Source organism: Pleurodeles waltl, chromosome 6, assembly GCF_031143425.1.
Source record: "Pleurodeles waltl isolate 20211129_DDA chromosome 6, aPleWal1.hap1.20221129, whole genome shotgun sequence".
NCBI lineage: Eukaryota > Metazoa > Chordata > Amphibia > Caudata > Salamandridae > Pleurodeles > Pleurodeles waltl.
The window spans coordinates 111,900,511-111,917,403 of record NC_090445.1 but is presented as its reverse complement, the minus strand read 5'-3'; the positions used below and the strand labels follow the sequence as shown (position 1 = coordinate 111,917,403).

Below are 16,893 nucleotides of genomic sequence, written 5' to 3'. Positions count from 1 at the left end.
GCCCACTCCTCACCCATGGGGATTTATCAGTCCAATCTTTTTGGTGGACAAAAAAGGTGGGGGTCATCGGTTGGTTATAACCATCAAGGATTTAAACCAATGGATTTTGTACTGGCATTTCAAGATGGAGAGGATCCACGTGTTGAGAGATTTTGGTGGAAGGCGACATGATGGTACGCCTGGACCTCAAGGACGCCTATCTATCCCGTCCCCATTTTTCATCCTCACAGAAGACATTTACAGTGCCAATGGAAGGATCTCGGTCTAGAGGTCAAGACTCTCCCGTTCGAGCTGTCCTCCGTCTCATGGTACTTCTTGAAATTGATGAGACCAGTAGTGGAGTCCCTACAGTTCCAGGGAGTCCAGCTGATCATTTATCTGGACGACCTTTGGCTGATGGCACAGGACACGCAGACTCTCCGGAGTCATTTATCGTGGACTATTCAGCTATTGAAGGAACTGGGATTCATAATCAATGTGCAGAAGTCACTACTGAATTCTTCACAATCGATAGCTCTTCTGGGTTTTCTGATAGATTCTGTTCTGGCCCAGTTGATACTTCCCTCTCAGAAGACTCACAATATCAAGAGAGAATTGAGGTCTGCATTAGTCAGCCAGACTGTGTCTTTGAGGTCAATTGCCAGGATAGTGGCCTTGTGGCCTCTTTCATTCAAGCCATCTTCCCAGCCCCACTTCATTATCGTGCCCTTCAGAGGTTGAAAATTCAACACCTACGGAAAGGTCTGACTTATTCGGAGCAGATTCCTCTCTCCGAAGAAGTCAAGACGGAGATTCTTTAGTGGCTGGAGCACATGGAAGCCTGTAATGGCAGGGCCATCTTCAGGTCTTGCCTAGAGATGGTGATCAAATTGGATGCCAGCTGATGGGGTTGGGGAGCGAGACTCGGCTCTCTTTCAACAGAGGTTAGGTGGGGGTCATTGGGTCTCCATATAAACTGTCTGGAACGTCTGACTGGTTCTTTTGTGATAAAGTCTTTCACCTCGAAAGACAGATTGTTTTATTGAGAATGGACAACTTTTCAGCAGGGATTTATGTGTACAAATTGGGGAGGGGAGTATCTCAGTCAACACCTTGTCATTACAGCGGAGTATCTTCCTGGATCCCAGAATACCATAGAGAACTGCAATTCCAGGTATCCGAAGGATTCCAGCGATTGGAAACTGGATCCGGTTCTGGCTCAGCAGGTTCTCTGGGAGTGGGGTCCATGCGAGGTGGATTTGTGTGCGTCACGCCTCAATTTTCAGTTGCCGAAACTCTTCAGCTGGTGTCCAGGCGACAGATGCTTTTCTCCAAGAATGTACTCTGTTTCGCGGATGTGCATTTCCACCATTGATGATGATCCCCTGAGTTTTACCTCACATCAAAAACAGAAGGCGGAGATTGTTCTCAACCCCCTTTTGGAGAGCTCAACCGTGGTTTTTGGTAGCCTTGCTGTTAGCTTGCGCTCCTCCTATTCTTCTCTTTCTCCGTCAGAATCTTCTGCTGAGCCCGGAGGGTCTACAGCACCCATTGATTCTATTGGGGAAACTACAATTGATGACCTGGATGGTTTCAGGACGAGATGGAATTCCCCAGGCATTTCGCAGCAAGCTGGGGATTTCCTCTGACTATCCCTGGTCTGAAGGAACCCATAAACGGTATGCCTCCGCTTGGTGGAGATGGAGTAGTTAGTGTGACATGTGGAGTCTCGATCCCTTGGGAGTGGATGTTTGCATGAGTTAATTTTTTGTTCGAACTGGCTTGGTCTGGTTTGGCTTACAGAACTGTTAATTTTAGGTCCGACATTTCAGCTGGTCATGTGCCTGTTTATGGCAAAAAGGTCGGGGGACTTCCCTTAATTTGTAAAGTGATAAAAGGGTTTTGCATGGCTGTTCCTCCTAGACCTAAGTACTCTTCCCTTTGGGATGTGGATATAATTTTGAGATTTTTGGATAGATGGCCAGCTAACGGTCATTTGCCTCGAAAACAAATCTCGGCAAAGTTAACCATGCTATTCTGTTTCATCTCTCGTAAAGGTGTGTTAGATGTCAGAGCTTTAGATTTAGCTGGGAGAGTCTTTTCACCAGATGGTGTCATCTCTAATATTACCCGGAGAACTAAAACTAATTGCAGGTTGGTAACTTAGCCTATGCTGTCTGAGAACCCACAATTGTGTGCCGTGCAATATTTGAAGGCTTAGGAAATTGTCACTGAAGAGCTAAGAATGGATTCTAGGGGTCAACTGTTAATTGCTTTACAGAAAACTTTCATACCAGTGTCTGACGCTATTTTAGGCAGATGGATGGGATGGTTGTTGAGTGAAGCTGGTATTGATACCTCAATTTTTGGGGCACATTCGGACAGAGGAGCTATTTATTCTAACGCATATGCTTTAGGTTCCCGTTTACAGAATATTATGAAGGCAGCAGATTGGTCTACTGAGTCCACTTTTTGCAAGTTCTATCATAAGCCTATTGTAGATGTAGCATCAGCGGTGGTCATGCAGCTTTAAACAAGCATAATCAAAGCCTCCATATCCTTAATAGAATTGAAAATTCTTGACGTGAAAGCTAGAAAATATTTTATTCTTCTGCAAGTCACTGAAATAACTTTAGTGAGACATTCCATGCTTAGGCAATGCATCTAAATCTGACTACACAGTTCTTCAGAAGAGAGAGTGAAAGCTCAAGTTAATTTTTTATGATACATTAACTATGAGCCTTTAAAAAACAGCACTGGGATAAAATGTAAAATACCCTGGTCACTACCTTGTGACTGAAAATGCTACCACATATTGCCTCACTACAGTGAGCAGATTGGCTAAAGAGATAGAAATTAAACCAATGGCTCACCTAAGCTACCTAAAGGCATAAGGCTGTAGGACAGTGAACTGTCACAACAAAGATACTGCGAGACAGGAAACTCACACAACTAGGAGCAGAGAGAAACAATAATTTATATCCCAGTTTTCATTAATATAACTATGAAAATCAAACCCTAAAAATGTTTAATTTCTTGTTTTTTTGTTGTTGTTGTTTTTTTTAGTGCTTCAGGTTCTGGAGTAGACCACAGGAATCAGAGGTTATTCTTGTCAAAAACAGGTACAACTCATGCTCCCCCCCCCCCAAACCACCCTCCTACGCTGCTCTGTCCAGGTGCTTTTGCACCCCGATTTCAAGAGAACTGTGGCAGGATAATTTGAATCCCTAAATCCTTAAACTCACTGCACTCAACCACTGATAAAACTGCAATTTCTGACACACTCTGAAGGTTGTGTTTGGAGAACCTCATATCCACAACCGGACACAGTAGAAAACAACTGAGGTGATGGGAAAACAAATGTTCTTTTGGCTAGCCTAGCCTTCATATTGATCAACATGGTTTAACTTTTAGGCAGATACACGCATGACTTCTGGGACAGGGTCTGCAAGATCTTGATAGCAGTACAAGAAGAATTCAGGGCCTCTCTGGCTTAAATTATCCAAACTGTTCAGTATGTGGCCCAATGTGTAATTTGTGCTGGTGTGACATCAAGGACAAAAGCTCCAGCTCTGGGTGTATTTAAAAAAATAAAACCCTGTACTATGGTCATGAGCATGGGGACCTGGGAGACTTGGGGCCCCACAAACACTCCATAGTAACCGGTAGTGGTGCCCCTGCCAGTGTTGAGGCCACCACGAGAAAGCAAAGGTAGATTTCAGCCTCCTCGCTCCCCCGAGACATGGGCACGTGTGGGAGGAGTGTGGTGGCAGTAACTTTACTGCCCACACTGGGAACCCTGGCCCTAGTTATCCTGCATCTGCAGGGCTTTTTTCTTCGATGCCCCAGCGCTGAGGGAGATAGAGGCTCTCAGCGGCAACGACCATTTGGAGGAGTCAGTCCCTAGCTTTGGCTCCTCGCCCATGGGGCCCGGTGGCGGTGACAGAAAATTGGAGCGGAGGAGGGACGGTGGTATCTAATTTTCTGTTGTGCTTATCTCCTTGGGCCCGGCCCACACCTGTAAAAAAAATGGCTATCTTGAGCTATTGGACCAGGCTTCTTCATGCATCTCATTTTGCTCCTGTTGGCCAAGTCTAATCGCCAGGAGCATTTTCATCAGGCACTTTGGTTTCTAAATGGGCATATGTTGCAGGAGTTGGATTTTCTCACTCTCTGTCCCAGCCTTCTCCTCTGCTGGGGTCCTGGTGCCATTTTCCTGCTGGTAGGCATTTTGGACTACCTCTCCGCCACTAGCCAGCAAAACACCATTCTGGCTGCACAACCCATATCCTAGGGCCTCCTGGCATCTTGAGGAGCTGAGTAGGAGTTGGGAGGTGGCAGTGGGGTTCAAGCCCTTTCCCAAGCTTATCCTATGTCTCAAGTTTCCTGCATTGTATTCCGAGATAATGCAAATGGCGACTTCAAGTTTTCTCTTGTAAATGCTTCCCTGCTGGTTTCATCTCCACCCCTAGTTGACACCACTCCCTGGTCCCTCCCTAACAAAACTCCAAAGGTGAGCCCCTTCCAAGTTGGCTCAAGAGGACCAGAGTCCCTCCTTTATTCTAGTAGGCATGACATCCCCCCCCCTCTCCTCCCCCTGCCTAGGTGCAGTGCAACAAGCTAATTATCAGATGCATGTTTCCTCCAAATTCCTCCCAATCCCAGGAACTGAGTCATTAAGTAACATGGCCAAGTAAGGGGGAAAAAGGCTTGGAATCTGAGCCAGAGAAACATGGTGAATCCTGATGTCCCACAAGATGTGTATTATGGGGGACTTCAAACTCAGCATGCACCTTTTACCCCAGTTTGGTAGCTGTGCAGGCCTGAGTGAAGCAAAACTGTACTTTAGGGCAGATTTCATATATATAAATATCAGTGAAAACACCATAAATTTTACAGAAAGTACTACAGAGCTATACTTTTCATTTTCCTGAATCTTCCTGTTAAGAGATTTTTAACTCACTCACACCAATACAATTTGATAGTGATGGGAAACCCGAAGTTCTGGTAACTATGTGCTTTACTAAACTGGAGAACAGAATAGCTATACTATGAATCTCCACAGGTTACTACGAATCATTGCAGAGTTCATTCGGTTACAGGCTACTTGTGCGCAGACACCCCGGGCTGCGAACAGAAGTCTCGCATGGGCACCCTGCACACAGGTGTGCTCAGGTGTAACCAGCCCTGTGCCCCATTTTCTAGCTGCGCAGCTGAAACCTTATCTTAAAGACACTGACAGTTAACATGCTCAGTTCAATTACCATTTACTGTGAGAGAGATTCAGGCGGTAAAAAGCCGAAAAATAGGTAGGCAAAGTGAAAATTCCTGGTGGCCTAAATGGCCGGGATACATTAGCTACAGATGGGCCTTTCGATGATCCCACCTCTCCTTAAAGTGTTTAAAGGCATTTTTTATGAAAAGTCAGGACCTGGCACGTAATTTGGGCCTCTCAACCCTTGCCAGGAAGTTTTCCCTATCAGTTTCGGCCCTTCCAATGCTACCCCAGAAGGTTTTATACAGCCAACAGATGGTTCCTCCAGATAGGTCAGCTGGGCTATGCCCAGCACTTCCTTTATGACCCACCCCAGCTTTCTCCCACATCCGAGTGGCCCTCAGGTAAGCACCTATCCATCTTACTGCTAGAGGTGTGAGCTCTACTGTCCAAAGGGGCGATCAGGGGGGTGGGTTGTTACTCCTGCTATTCACCCATGCCGAAAAAGGATGGAGGCCTTCATGCTACTTCAGGTCTTCAACCTCTAAATGCTTTCCTGTGAAAGAACAAATTGAAAGTGCTCACACAGGCTCAGATTATGTTGTGCATCCAAGCAACTGGACTGTAGCTTTGGAACTGTAGGGCATGTATTTTCGTGTGCCCATCTGCAGTCCTACAGACGTTACCTGCGGTTTAAGGCTGGCCCAGAGGATTTTCAGTTTGCCAAGCTCTCCTTCAGACTTTTAGTCACCCTTAAAGGTGAGTAGCCCACTGCCTACCACCTGGCACTCTCCTGGCCTTAAATTTAGTATTTATGTGGCACCCTTGAACCCTAGAACTCAGATTCTGTCAACCTAAAAAGAGCCGGACAATACAGAAGTCTGAAGACACCAACTGACGTGGCCCCAGCACTATCAGCCTGTCTGCAGCCCTCAAAGAATCGGCACACAAAAGGCAGGTTGTCCTGCTGCCCAGTGACCTCCAAACCTTTGGGAGGAATGCCTGCCTTTGATAAAGAGGAAGAACTCCTGTGGACATGTCCAAAAGAAACCAACTGCAAAGGATAAGAAGTCTGCCTGAGGAATCGTGAAACCGCTGCAGGAACCATCTCGGCACCCAACACCCAGGGTCCGAGTCCAAGTGGCCCACCAGTCTTGTGAAGGTTCCCCAGGGCTTCCAAACAAGAGTCGATCCAGGGTTGACCCCCACCGGACTCCACAGAGACGCCTGCAGCCTAAATCCAAAGACTCCCCCTGACAGTGACTTGCCCATTAAGCTGTTTCCTATGCCAAAAGACACACCTGCACCCGGAACCCCTGGGCCTTGGAGAGCTGGACTGTTAGTCTCCCTATGACTCCTGGCATCTCTGCTTACCTGGACAGCTCTGGGTTGTCCTTGCCCAACTTCCTGGAGAAAGCCTGCAGTCTGTTTCTGAAACTGATCTCCTCCATCATTGGATAACATTGAGCGCCCAATGTTGCGTTGGCACTCTGCACCCAGTCGCCCCTGGCCCGCCTTGGGGATACGTTTGGTGTTGCCTTGAGGCCCCCCCACCACTTGTAGTTACCTCAGCTCCAGGACATCAACCCCTGACCCCGCTTTACTCATCTGTGAGCAGCGTTTCATCGGTTACCCTCTGTCTCCATTGGTTAACACTGGACACTCAAAGCTGTGTTAGCACTCTGCACTTGGCCACCCCTGAGGGTGGAAGTTTGGTGCTACCTTGCCCCAACACCCCCCCTCCCCCCCCAAGAGCTTACCTGAACCCCAGGAAACCAACCTCTGACCCTGCTTGTATTTACCTGTGAGGAGCACATCTTCACTCATCCCCAGTCTCCATTGGATAACATTGGGCGCCCAACTCCAAATTCGAGCTCTGCACCTGGCCGCCCGTACCGCTGTGGGGTGCACTCCTGCTGCTGATTTGCACCTTGCCTGGTGTTGACCTAAACTCTGATGACTGGTTTGTTATGTTGTGTACTTGCCTGCACAACTGCATTCTTGTTTCCTCCCATAGATTAACATTGAAAACTTTAAAAACTACCGTCGATTTTTGAAGCTGAAAGTATTTTTAATTTAAAAATTGCTTACCTTGCAACAAAGTTCTTTGGTTCAAAGCATATATAAAAACAACTGATATTTTTCTAAATTGGTCTCGGATTTATTCTTTGAGTGTATGTCTCATTTATAGTCTCTGTGAGCACAACAAATGCTTAACACGACTTCTTGATAAGCCTACCTGCTCGCCCACACTACCACACAGAGAGCATTAGACCTATCAATTTTTGCCTCTGCAATCATTTGGGGATCGACTGGACTCTCTCACAGAGTCCTTGACTTTAGTGCACTATGTAGAGAGCCTGCTTTCCACACAGATGTTTCCATCTAGTCACAAATTAATGATTACAAAGTACTTGGAAGTCCATTGCACACTGCTCTTTAAAAATAATTAAAGACGTTATAAGGTGTTTTTTTCTTTTTCTGAAAACTGGCAAGCCATCAGATGTGATCCAACCCCACTACAAGTATGTGTCCCCGAAAGCTCTTTCTTGGGGCCCATCTTCCTCTCCTTCTACACCAACCTCCTGATGGTTTAATTTGCTCATTTGAGTTTCCTACCAACAGAGCATGGACAACATTTCCTTCTACTTCATATATCTTTTGCAATCTTGCATATCAGAATGTCTTTCGTCACTGGATGGCTTTAAGCTTCCTCATGCTGAACTCCTCTGGTAAAACAGAGGTGCTTTTCCCTTCTACAGAAGTCTCCCCACTCCTAGTTTCATCTACTGCCCACCAGAGATGTTCACTTTTGCCACATGAGCCAAAAACCTAGGAGTACTCTTCAACAACTCCAGGTAGGTTGACCATTTAATCATGATCAAAGCCACCCAATAAGGTACCACATCTTAATTATACAGAAAATATGTCCACATATCGTCTTTCTGCACTGCCAAAACACTGGTTAACCGATTGTGAAACAACTAGACTGCTACAACAGTATATCTGTGGGTCTTATTCATTATACATTTGCTTCCAGTTATATCTGCCTCATTTTATTTATCTCCACACAAACTACTTATTCCCCTAAGTAGTGAAAGGTACATTTCAGTTCAAAACGTTATATGTTGTTAAAATAAATAAATGTATTTTATCATAGCTTATTTCATACCTTTTCCTTGTCACTGGCTTCCCTTGAAACCGTTGAGCCCTAAGTAGAATAAAGAAAAAAATATGATTTAAAAGCAGTCAACAGAACTCACAGCAAGAGCAGAAAGTAGTCCATCTATTACATCAGCTTTAGTATTTTTGTCAGGGCACACTTAAGAGTGGTGTGCAGAACTTAATCCAACAAAGGCACACTGGTCTACCTCAGAAGACTTGTTGCAGTTGCCATAAGACTATCATAATGGCACCTATACCTTGGCCTATGGGAACTGGGCACAATATAGCAAATGTGGCATTATTTGTAATGGAGCTTATAATGAAATTTATTTAATAGCTTCAGCACTGTGATGAAAAGTCTGGATTTCCTTAGTCTTCTCTACAGACAGTAATCAGCTCAATTCCCTCTAGAATGTTCTGATGTCATGACATTGCAAGCACCTTTCCTCGTGTCAGAGTGCCACTACCTGCTTGCAAAAACTGGCATTTTTTGTACTGAGCTATTGTAAACAAATCAAATACTGGTTGTCCCACTGACAGATTTTACTAGATCTTGATTCAGCTCCCATTCAAAAGAGACATCCACTGCCCTGCTGAGAACACCCATTCATGTTCATTCCTGATAAATGCTCTGCTGTTAAGAGAAATTCTGTGATTGATTGCCCCATTCAATATATGCTGAGAATCCTGTGGTTGAGCTAGGGACTTGATACCTCCCTGTTTATTTATACTGAACATAGTTGCTGAATTGTATTCACTTTTGAAAAGTTGCTAAAACTTGGTTTTGAAGAAATGTTTGAAGGCCTCATCTATCAACCTTGAGCTACAAGAAGTGTATGTGAAGCTGCCTCTCCTTCTGCAAGCAATAATCTTTGTCTTCTAGATCTTGTAGGTGAATTCACTGAACATCTAATAATGCATTGGTTGGCACCACAAAATGAGTTGGCTGTGAGTGAAATGGCAAGCCCTTTGGCATGGTATAAAGCACTAACCACCATGCTAGTGTCGCCTTGATACTGGCTGTGATCTAGATACGATCTCACCTGGGCACCTGAAGCCACAGAACAGCTAGTTCTGCTCCTAGAAATTGAATGTGCTTTGAATGCCTCAAATGACATCTGGTCATGAAGCCCACAGTCTGCAACAATGTAAGACATGTACAGAGTGACTATTCTGAAGGATTGTTACTGCATGTATTTGCTCACTAGTGTGCGATCCAGAATGGATCTTGATTTTCTTGATGTTTTCCAAAGAAGAAATTAATCTGGAGTAAAGGCCTCTATTTTGGTGGTATTTGGAGACATGCAACAACTAATCTGTTGCAATCATGGAAATAATCTGCTCTTGCAATAACAGCAGATATTGATGGGAAGTCTTCCTATGAGGGGGACAGTAGTTTTTTGTTTTTAGTGCATGTCTAAATGGCTACGTACATAAATCCACTTATAAGAGGTAAGGTTTTGTCCACTCACAATAGAAAGTTGAGGTTCTTCTATCCACTAAATTGGTTGGAGGTGGTGAAACATCAGAAAATGCTGGGACCTGCAGCTTGTGTGATGAGTCTTGGCTATGCTGATTTCCTCCTTAGTTCTGGGACTGCTGTCCTCCAAGGTAGTGCAATGTTCTGCATTGTGTTGTGGCAGGGGTTTAGTTTGATTGCCTAAAGTAAGGTATTTCCTGAAGTCGCATTGACAGTAATCCTTGAGGCTGAAAGCCTCCTTCCCAATGACATGCCCAGTCTTGCACCCTGAAAGTTAATTTCTCTTCTGTTTTGAGTGATCCCAAGGGCTCTGACAGGATCATCATCTGCTTTTCCACAACTAATGGTATATCTAGTATGCAATGGCGTAACTGGGTGTGGAATAATGTTGAGTGTGCTCATGTTGTGGGGGTTCTTGCTTGGAGACTGCTATTCACTGTGAGAAGTTTCACGTACCAACTTGTGTCGAGAGAGCAGCATGGAAAGGACAATTGAGAAAGAATCGACCTGTAGAAAATTTGGTGATTAGTTGAGTGGGTAAGTACCCAGCTCATGAAATAGAGCTGAAATAATCATTTGCAGGGTAAACCATTAATGTCACTAAAACCTGAGCTCAACCCTTTGACAGCTTTAGCATGGAGAGGCAGGATGAACTTAGAGGCAATGTGTAAAGTATTTATGCAGAGCTAAAACAGAAAAAGTTGAAAGGCAAAATTATAAAATTACAAAGACAAATAGGAAAAATAGAGTAAAAGTTAGAAAGAAAATGATGCTAAAATGACAAATCTAATAAGGGAAACTGGAGATATTAATTTCTGAAGTTTTAGGTAGGAATAGTGGCAAGAAGCACAAAGTGCTAATGATAGTCAACAGTGGCTGTAGATTGGGACCTAGGGGCAATTTGATGCTGACTTCAATGGAGCACAGATTGGATATACTAACAGGTTTGCCCTGGTCAAAGATTTTACCTTCTGACTTTAGTCATTTAAGTTCCTATCCACCACGGGAGTACACTTTTAAGTCCCCCAGGATCTCGGGGGAAGCACTTGTAGACTCAAAGGAGGTTAGGCAGAATCCAGCTCAAGTCAAGTTGCCACTGATTAGCTGGGGAGTAGCAGGAAATGCTTCTTGTAGCATCCTTGTAGCTTAAACAGGAGGTCAGTCTTATGACCCTTGGAGAAAATTTATTTGCCCTGGGTGTAAGAGGGAGAGCAGGCCTAGTCTTCTATGCTTTTGTCGGGTCTCAGCCAACAGTTTAACTCCTCTTATGATCTTTCACAGACACAGGAGTCTTTACAAGTGTGTGTCTGAAGATGCCACTTTTGTGTCAGGTACGGGGTAGGTAGAGGGAATGACCACTTGGTACGCCTTAACCAACGGGGCTAAAGGCTCCCATGGGCTAACCCTACCCACTCTGGGCCCTTTCAAGATGCTGAAGTCTTCTACGACACTAAACCTGGGCTCTGAGGGCTAGAGGAGCACGGAGTGTACTATGGTAATCCTACAGTATTCCCACATCTAACACTAAAGATCCAGTTTGAGACAGTTTCTGTACCCAACAACTTCAGAGACAAAAGTCTGGTGGAACAAAGCTGAGTTTTCATCAACCAGAGAGGAGATAAACAACAACTGTTTTGTAATCCTGCCTTTCTCCTTTGAAGTGTACCCCAAATGTTATTTGTAAATCCAGCAGATCTGTCAAACAGACTTTGACACTGTAATATCAAAACAAGGTCCGCTGTAATCATCGGGGCCAATCTCAATTGGGGAGGATGGAGAAGGACCCTGCCCAAGTGTCTCAACCCAACTTGAGATTCAGCAGTGGCAAGGCTTCACCCAATTAGGACTCAGAGGGACCACTGCACCGAATCAGCACTCATTGTGGCCCCCAATTGCATCCGGACCATCCTGGACTGAGGAGAAACAAGGGCCTCATCCTTCTTGACCTCTCTGCAGCATTCAACACTCTCTCACAACACTCTTCAGAAGACTCCACTAAATTGCCATTCAAGGTTGCACACTCAAATGGATCTGCTCATTCCCCTCGGGAAGAACTCAAAGACTCAGATTACCTCTTCTCTCCCTTTCATGTCAAAGACCAAGAACTTGATCTGCAAAGTCCCCCAAGTCAGCGCCACTCAATTAAAGGTCAGCCTCACCCTGTTAAAGGTCTACATGATACCACTACCCAACTTCATACGATCCTATGACATCACCATGATCTCCTATGCAGAAGACACCCAACTCACACTCTGCCTGACGGACAAAACAACCACCAGAAACAAATTAATCATCTGCATGACCATGGTAGCAGAGCGGATGAGAACCAACTGCTTAAACCTGTGATGCCTGCAGACCCTTTCGGTCGAAGACGAAGCTTCGGGACCAAAGAGCTCTTCGACTGGAGATGGCGCACAAGACTCCAGATGACACTCTGGACATCTTTGGGGAGGAACATGCCCAGGAGGAATCTGAACAAGAGGAGGCCTGCTCGGTCCAGGATTCCGTTACGCAGTCGGACATCGAAAGCAATGAGGTAGCATCTGCACAACCAGTGAATACCGTAGCCCCTCCTGCCCAACCGAAGACTATTAAAAAGCCCCTAGTAGAGGTCACCGGACGGAAACCAGGCCATGGTCGGATTCCAAAGGGAGCAGGCAGACTCAGTCTTCATCGACACACTCTCCCGTGGAACCCATTCTGGAGACTATGGACACTCGTCAGCACCAACTCCATATCCAGGAGGGTACAGAATGCATTATTGCTCCCCCCCCCTGTACTTTTCAAAAGGAAGCTCGTTTTAAGAAGCTTTGGACAGTTCCCCACCTCCAAAGAAGACTAGCAAGGAAAAGGCTACCAGCACACCTCACAAGCCTTCTCCACCTTGTCCTCCTCCTCCTGATCCACCTCCTCCACCACCTTCTTCTCCTCCACCACCTCACTCCCCTCCTCATTCACCTTCCTCTCCTACTGCAGGAGATTATACCCCTCAGGAATCCTCTTTATATGTTGGGGAAGATTTGGGTGGCACACAGCATGACCCAGATCCCTGAGACCCTTATGACCCTGATCCCATCCTGACCAATGATCTAGACTTTTATCCCCTGTATGCCTCTCATCACCAAAGGATAGTACAACCTACCAGCAGGTAGTGGCAAGGGCAGCCGCTTTCCACAATGTGGAGCTACAAAGGGACACTATCGAACAGGACTTCCTGTTTGATATGCTTACATCTACCCACATGGATATCCAACACAACTGCACGAAAACATGCCAACAGCCAGGCCACAGGGGACTCTCCTCCTCCTGACAAGGAGAGTAAGAAAATAAATGCTGCCGGCAAAAGAGTGGCTGCACAGGCAGCTAACCATTGGTGTATCGCCAATTCACAGGTCCTACTGGCTAGGTATGACCGGACTCACTGGGAGCTCCTCCAGTTTCTCCCAGAGGAGCACCGCAATAGAGGGCAGCAAACTGATGCAGAGGGGAAAACAATAACTAATAATTCTATATGCTGTTCACTAGATGCTGAAGATACAGATGCACGCAGCATTAATACTTAATAGTGTCTTAATAAGAAGGCTCACATGGATTTGATGCTCTGATTTCAAACCAGAGGTACTGCAAGTGGTGTTTAACATGCCCTTTGAAAAGGAGCATCTTTTCGTCCCTTAAGTGGAGCCTACACTTAACAAGCTGAAAAAAGACACAGACACAACTAAGGCAATGGGTGCTCTACAGTCCCCCACACAAAGGGGTACTTTTCGTCCCCACCTTCAGAAGTGCTTACAAATCCACATCCTCTGAGGCGTCTACTTTCCAAACCAGACAGCCTTCACCCTCCTATTCTAGGGGTTTCTACAGGGGGTCCTATGGGGCAACAACAACAAGGGCAGAGGTAAGAGTGCTGTCTCCCGAGGCTTTACCACCACTACAAAGCAGTGACTACCTTTGTCTTCCCCCCAATCACTCTACACCTGTTGGACGATGGCTTTACGATTTTCATCCAGAATGGGTCAACATCACCACAGACCAATGGCTCCTTTCCATTATCTAACATGGTTTTTGTCTGGAGCTCATTATCACTCTTCCAAGCATTCCCCCTTGCACTCATAGGCTATCCCACGAGTACCTTACCCTTCTCAAACAAGAGGTTCAATAGCTTCTTCTCAAAGGGGCCATCAAGCCTATTCCTTTACAACATCAAGGCTCAGGGGTACGCTCCCTATGCTTCCTCATTCCCAAAAAGGGCAGTTCTCTCAGATCTGTTCTGGACCTCAGACCATTAAACCAGTGCACTCTCAACACATTCATATGGTTACGCTTCAAGACATTATTCAGCTTCTGCAATAAAGTGACTTTATGACAGCACTAGATCTAAAGGACGCCTAGTTCCAGATGCCCATCCACCCTGTACAACAAAAATACCCAAGATTTGTGGTTGCAGGCAAACATTACCAGTTGAAAGTCCTGCCTTTCAGAGTCACGACTGCTCCCAGAGTCTTTAAAAAGTGCTTAGCAGTAGCTGCCATACACCTCAGAAGACAAAACACACACATGTTCCCTTACCTAAATGATTGGCTCATTAAAGCCAGCACATTACCACAGTGCAAATATCACACTCAGTTGACATGGATCTCCTTCACCCTCTGGGCTTCACAATCAACTTCCAAATCCCACCTCCAACCCCTTCAGATATAGCCCTATCTAGGAGCAATTTTCAATGCAGACTTGGTGCTAGCTTATCCAAACCTGGTCAAGTTCACAGTCTTCAGTCTCTTCTCTTCCAGTTTCAGGAGAATTGCACATACACAGTCAGGACTATTATGAGCCTGTTAGAGATGATGGCATCCTGCATTGCCATAGTTCCCCATGCTAGACTGCACGTGTCCCAAACTTTCTCACAATGTCGTCTTAGTTTGCACGGACAACATGATAACCATGTATTACCTACAGAAAAAAAGAGTGGGGGGAGGGGGGTAAACACACGGTCGTCCCAATTGTCACAACTCTCTCAGACAATAAGAATGTGGGTTCTCCACCACATTTACTTGGTGGCACAGTATCTCCCCAGGAACAGACGACTTTGCAGACCTGCTCAGCAGGAAGCAGCAACAACTCCACCTACAAGTCATTCAAACATACTTCATAAAGTGAGGAACTCCTCAGATAGACCTTTTTGCCACCGTAGAAAACACAAAATGCCCAAGCTTTGCCTCCAGGTATCCAAACCCTGCATCCAAGGGCAAAGGCAACGCTCCAAGGGTAAACTGGTAAGGGATATTTGCTTATGTTTTTCCACCTCTCACTCTCATTCCATTTCCGGTTCTGATCAGGCAAACGTCTCTCACCATGATCCTTGTAGCGCCCACTTGGGTGCGTCAGCCACAGTACACCACTTTTCTGGACCTATCAGTAGTTCCCCATGAGAAGCTCCCCAACAGGTCAGACCTAACTCAAAATCAAGGACAGATTAGATATTTAAACCCCAAATCACTCAAACTTGCAATTAGGATTCCCTGCAGAATGTATGGACACAGTCCCACAGCATGTTATGTTGCAAAATAAATTGTTTGTTATTTGCTCCATTTACAAAAAGCAATTTTAGCTTATACTTCCATTCGCTTACATCTCACAGCTATAGCGGCATATCTACATAACAGAAAACATACTCCTTTGTTCAGAATCCCAATCATTAAAACTTTCATGGAAGGCCTCCAGGGTGCCTCCTGCACCATCCTGGAATCTCAATATTGTGCTTACCAGGCTCATGGACCCTCCTTTTGAGCCACTTTATTCATGTCCTCTTCAATATCTTTGTTGGAAAGTGGCGTTCTTAGTTGCCATCACATTACTCAGGCGTGTCAGTGAGCTCGAGGCCCTAACCTTGGAAGAACCTTTCTTCCAAATTCATAGAGATAAGGCGGTCCTGAGCAAAAACCCAAAGTTCCTTCCTAAGGTGGTTTCACAACTCCATATCAACCAATCCACTGAGATACCAGTCTTCTTTTCGCAGCCTGACTGTTGCGTAACAAACTCTCAACCCTCTAGATGTTAAATGAGCACTTATGTTTTACACTGACAGAACCAAAGGCTTTGAGAAAACTAAACCGCTCTTTGCAGCTTTTTCACTACCTCACAAGGGCAGTCCAATATCCAAAAACAGCTTAGCTAGATGGATAGTGAAGTGTATACAGACTTGCTATGCCAAAGCAAAGAGACAATTACCTGCTACTCCAAGAGCAGATTCTACTGGGAAAAAGTGCCACTATGGCTTCCCTTGGAAACATCCCTGTAGCTGACATTTGTAAGGTAGCTACATGGTCTACATTACATACATTCACAAAGTTTTACTGTGATGATGTACCAGCATGACCGCAAGCCAACGTAGGTCAAGCTGTGCCACGAACACTTTTCCAGTCAACTGCAACTCCCACAGGCTAGCCACCGCTTTTATGGAGGGACTACTTTACAGTCTATTCAGAGCATGCATAGCTACAGCAACACATGCTTATAAACAGAAAATGTTACTTACCCAGTGAGCATCTGTTTATGGTATGTCTTACTGTAAATACACATGCACCCACCCTCCTCCCCAGACGCCTGTGGCTGTTTCAGTTACTTTATATTTGAATATAGTTCTACATATGTAGGTATATTTGCAAGGACATCTTGTTTTCTATACTTTCCCTACTCTCCTTTTCTGACCCGTCTGTGGGAAAAACAAACAAAGGAGTCGATGCTCATGTGCAGTTTCATTGAGAGGAGCGTCACTCAATTCTGTGACTTGAAATGCTTCTTCGAAGAAAAAAAACTTGCAACAGTCCGGACCCAACACTAAATGGCAGGAGGATGCAAAGCATGTCTATCCACAGCCACACATGCCATCAAACACCTATTTCCCAGTGATGGCACTCCCTGGTCTATCAACCTGGCAGGGGCTTTTAGTTACATCTGGCCCTCGTTCACGTGAGCTGCAGAGAGAGGGGAACCAACGGGCAATCCCACCTTTGGTACTTTGAGGCAATCAACTAGATGTTCCAAGGCTCGAGGT

The 16,893-nt window shown here is 45.4% G+C and overlaps 1 protein-coding gene across 1 annotated transcript in view; it reads right to left on the bottom strand.

Moving 5' to 3' along the window:
* Window positions 1-16,893, bottom strand: part of PIP4K2B (phosphatidylinositol-5-phosphate 4-kinase type 2 beta) — a 320,769-nt gene that overhangs the window by 64,461 nt on the left and 239,415 nt on the right. The window contains exon 6 of the mRNA XM_069237479.1: window positions 8,367-8,405. Coding sequence (XP_069093580.1) covers window positions 8,367-8,405 — 39 coding nt within the window. The remainder of the gene's footprint in view (window positions 1-8,366; window positions 8,406-16,893) is intronic.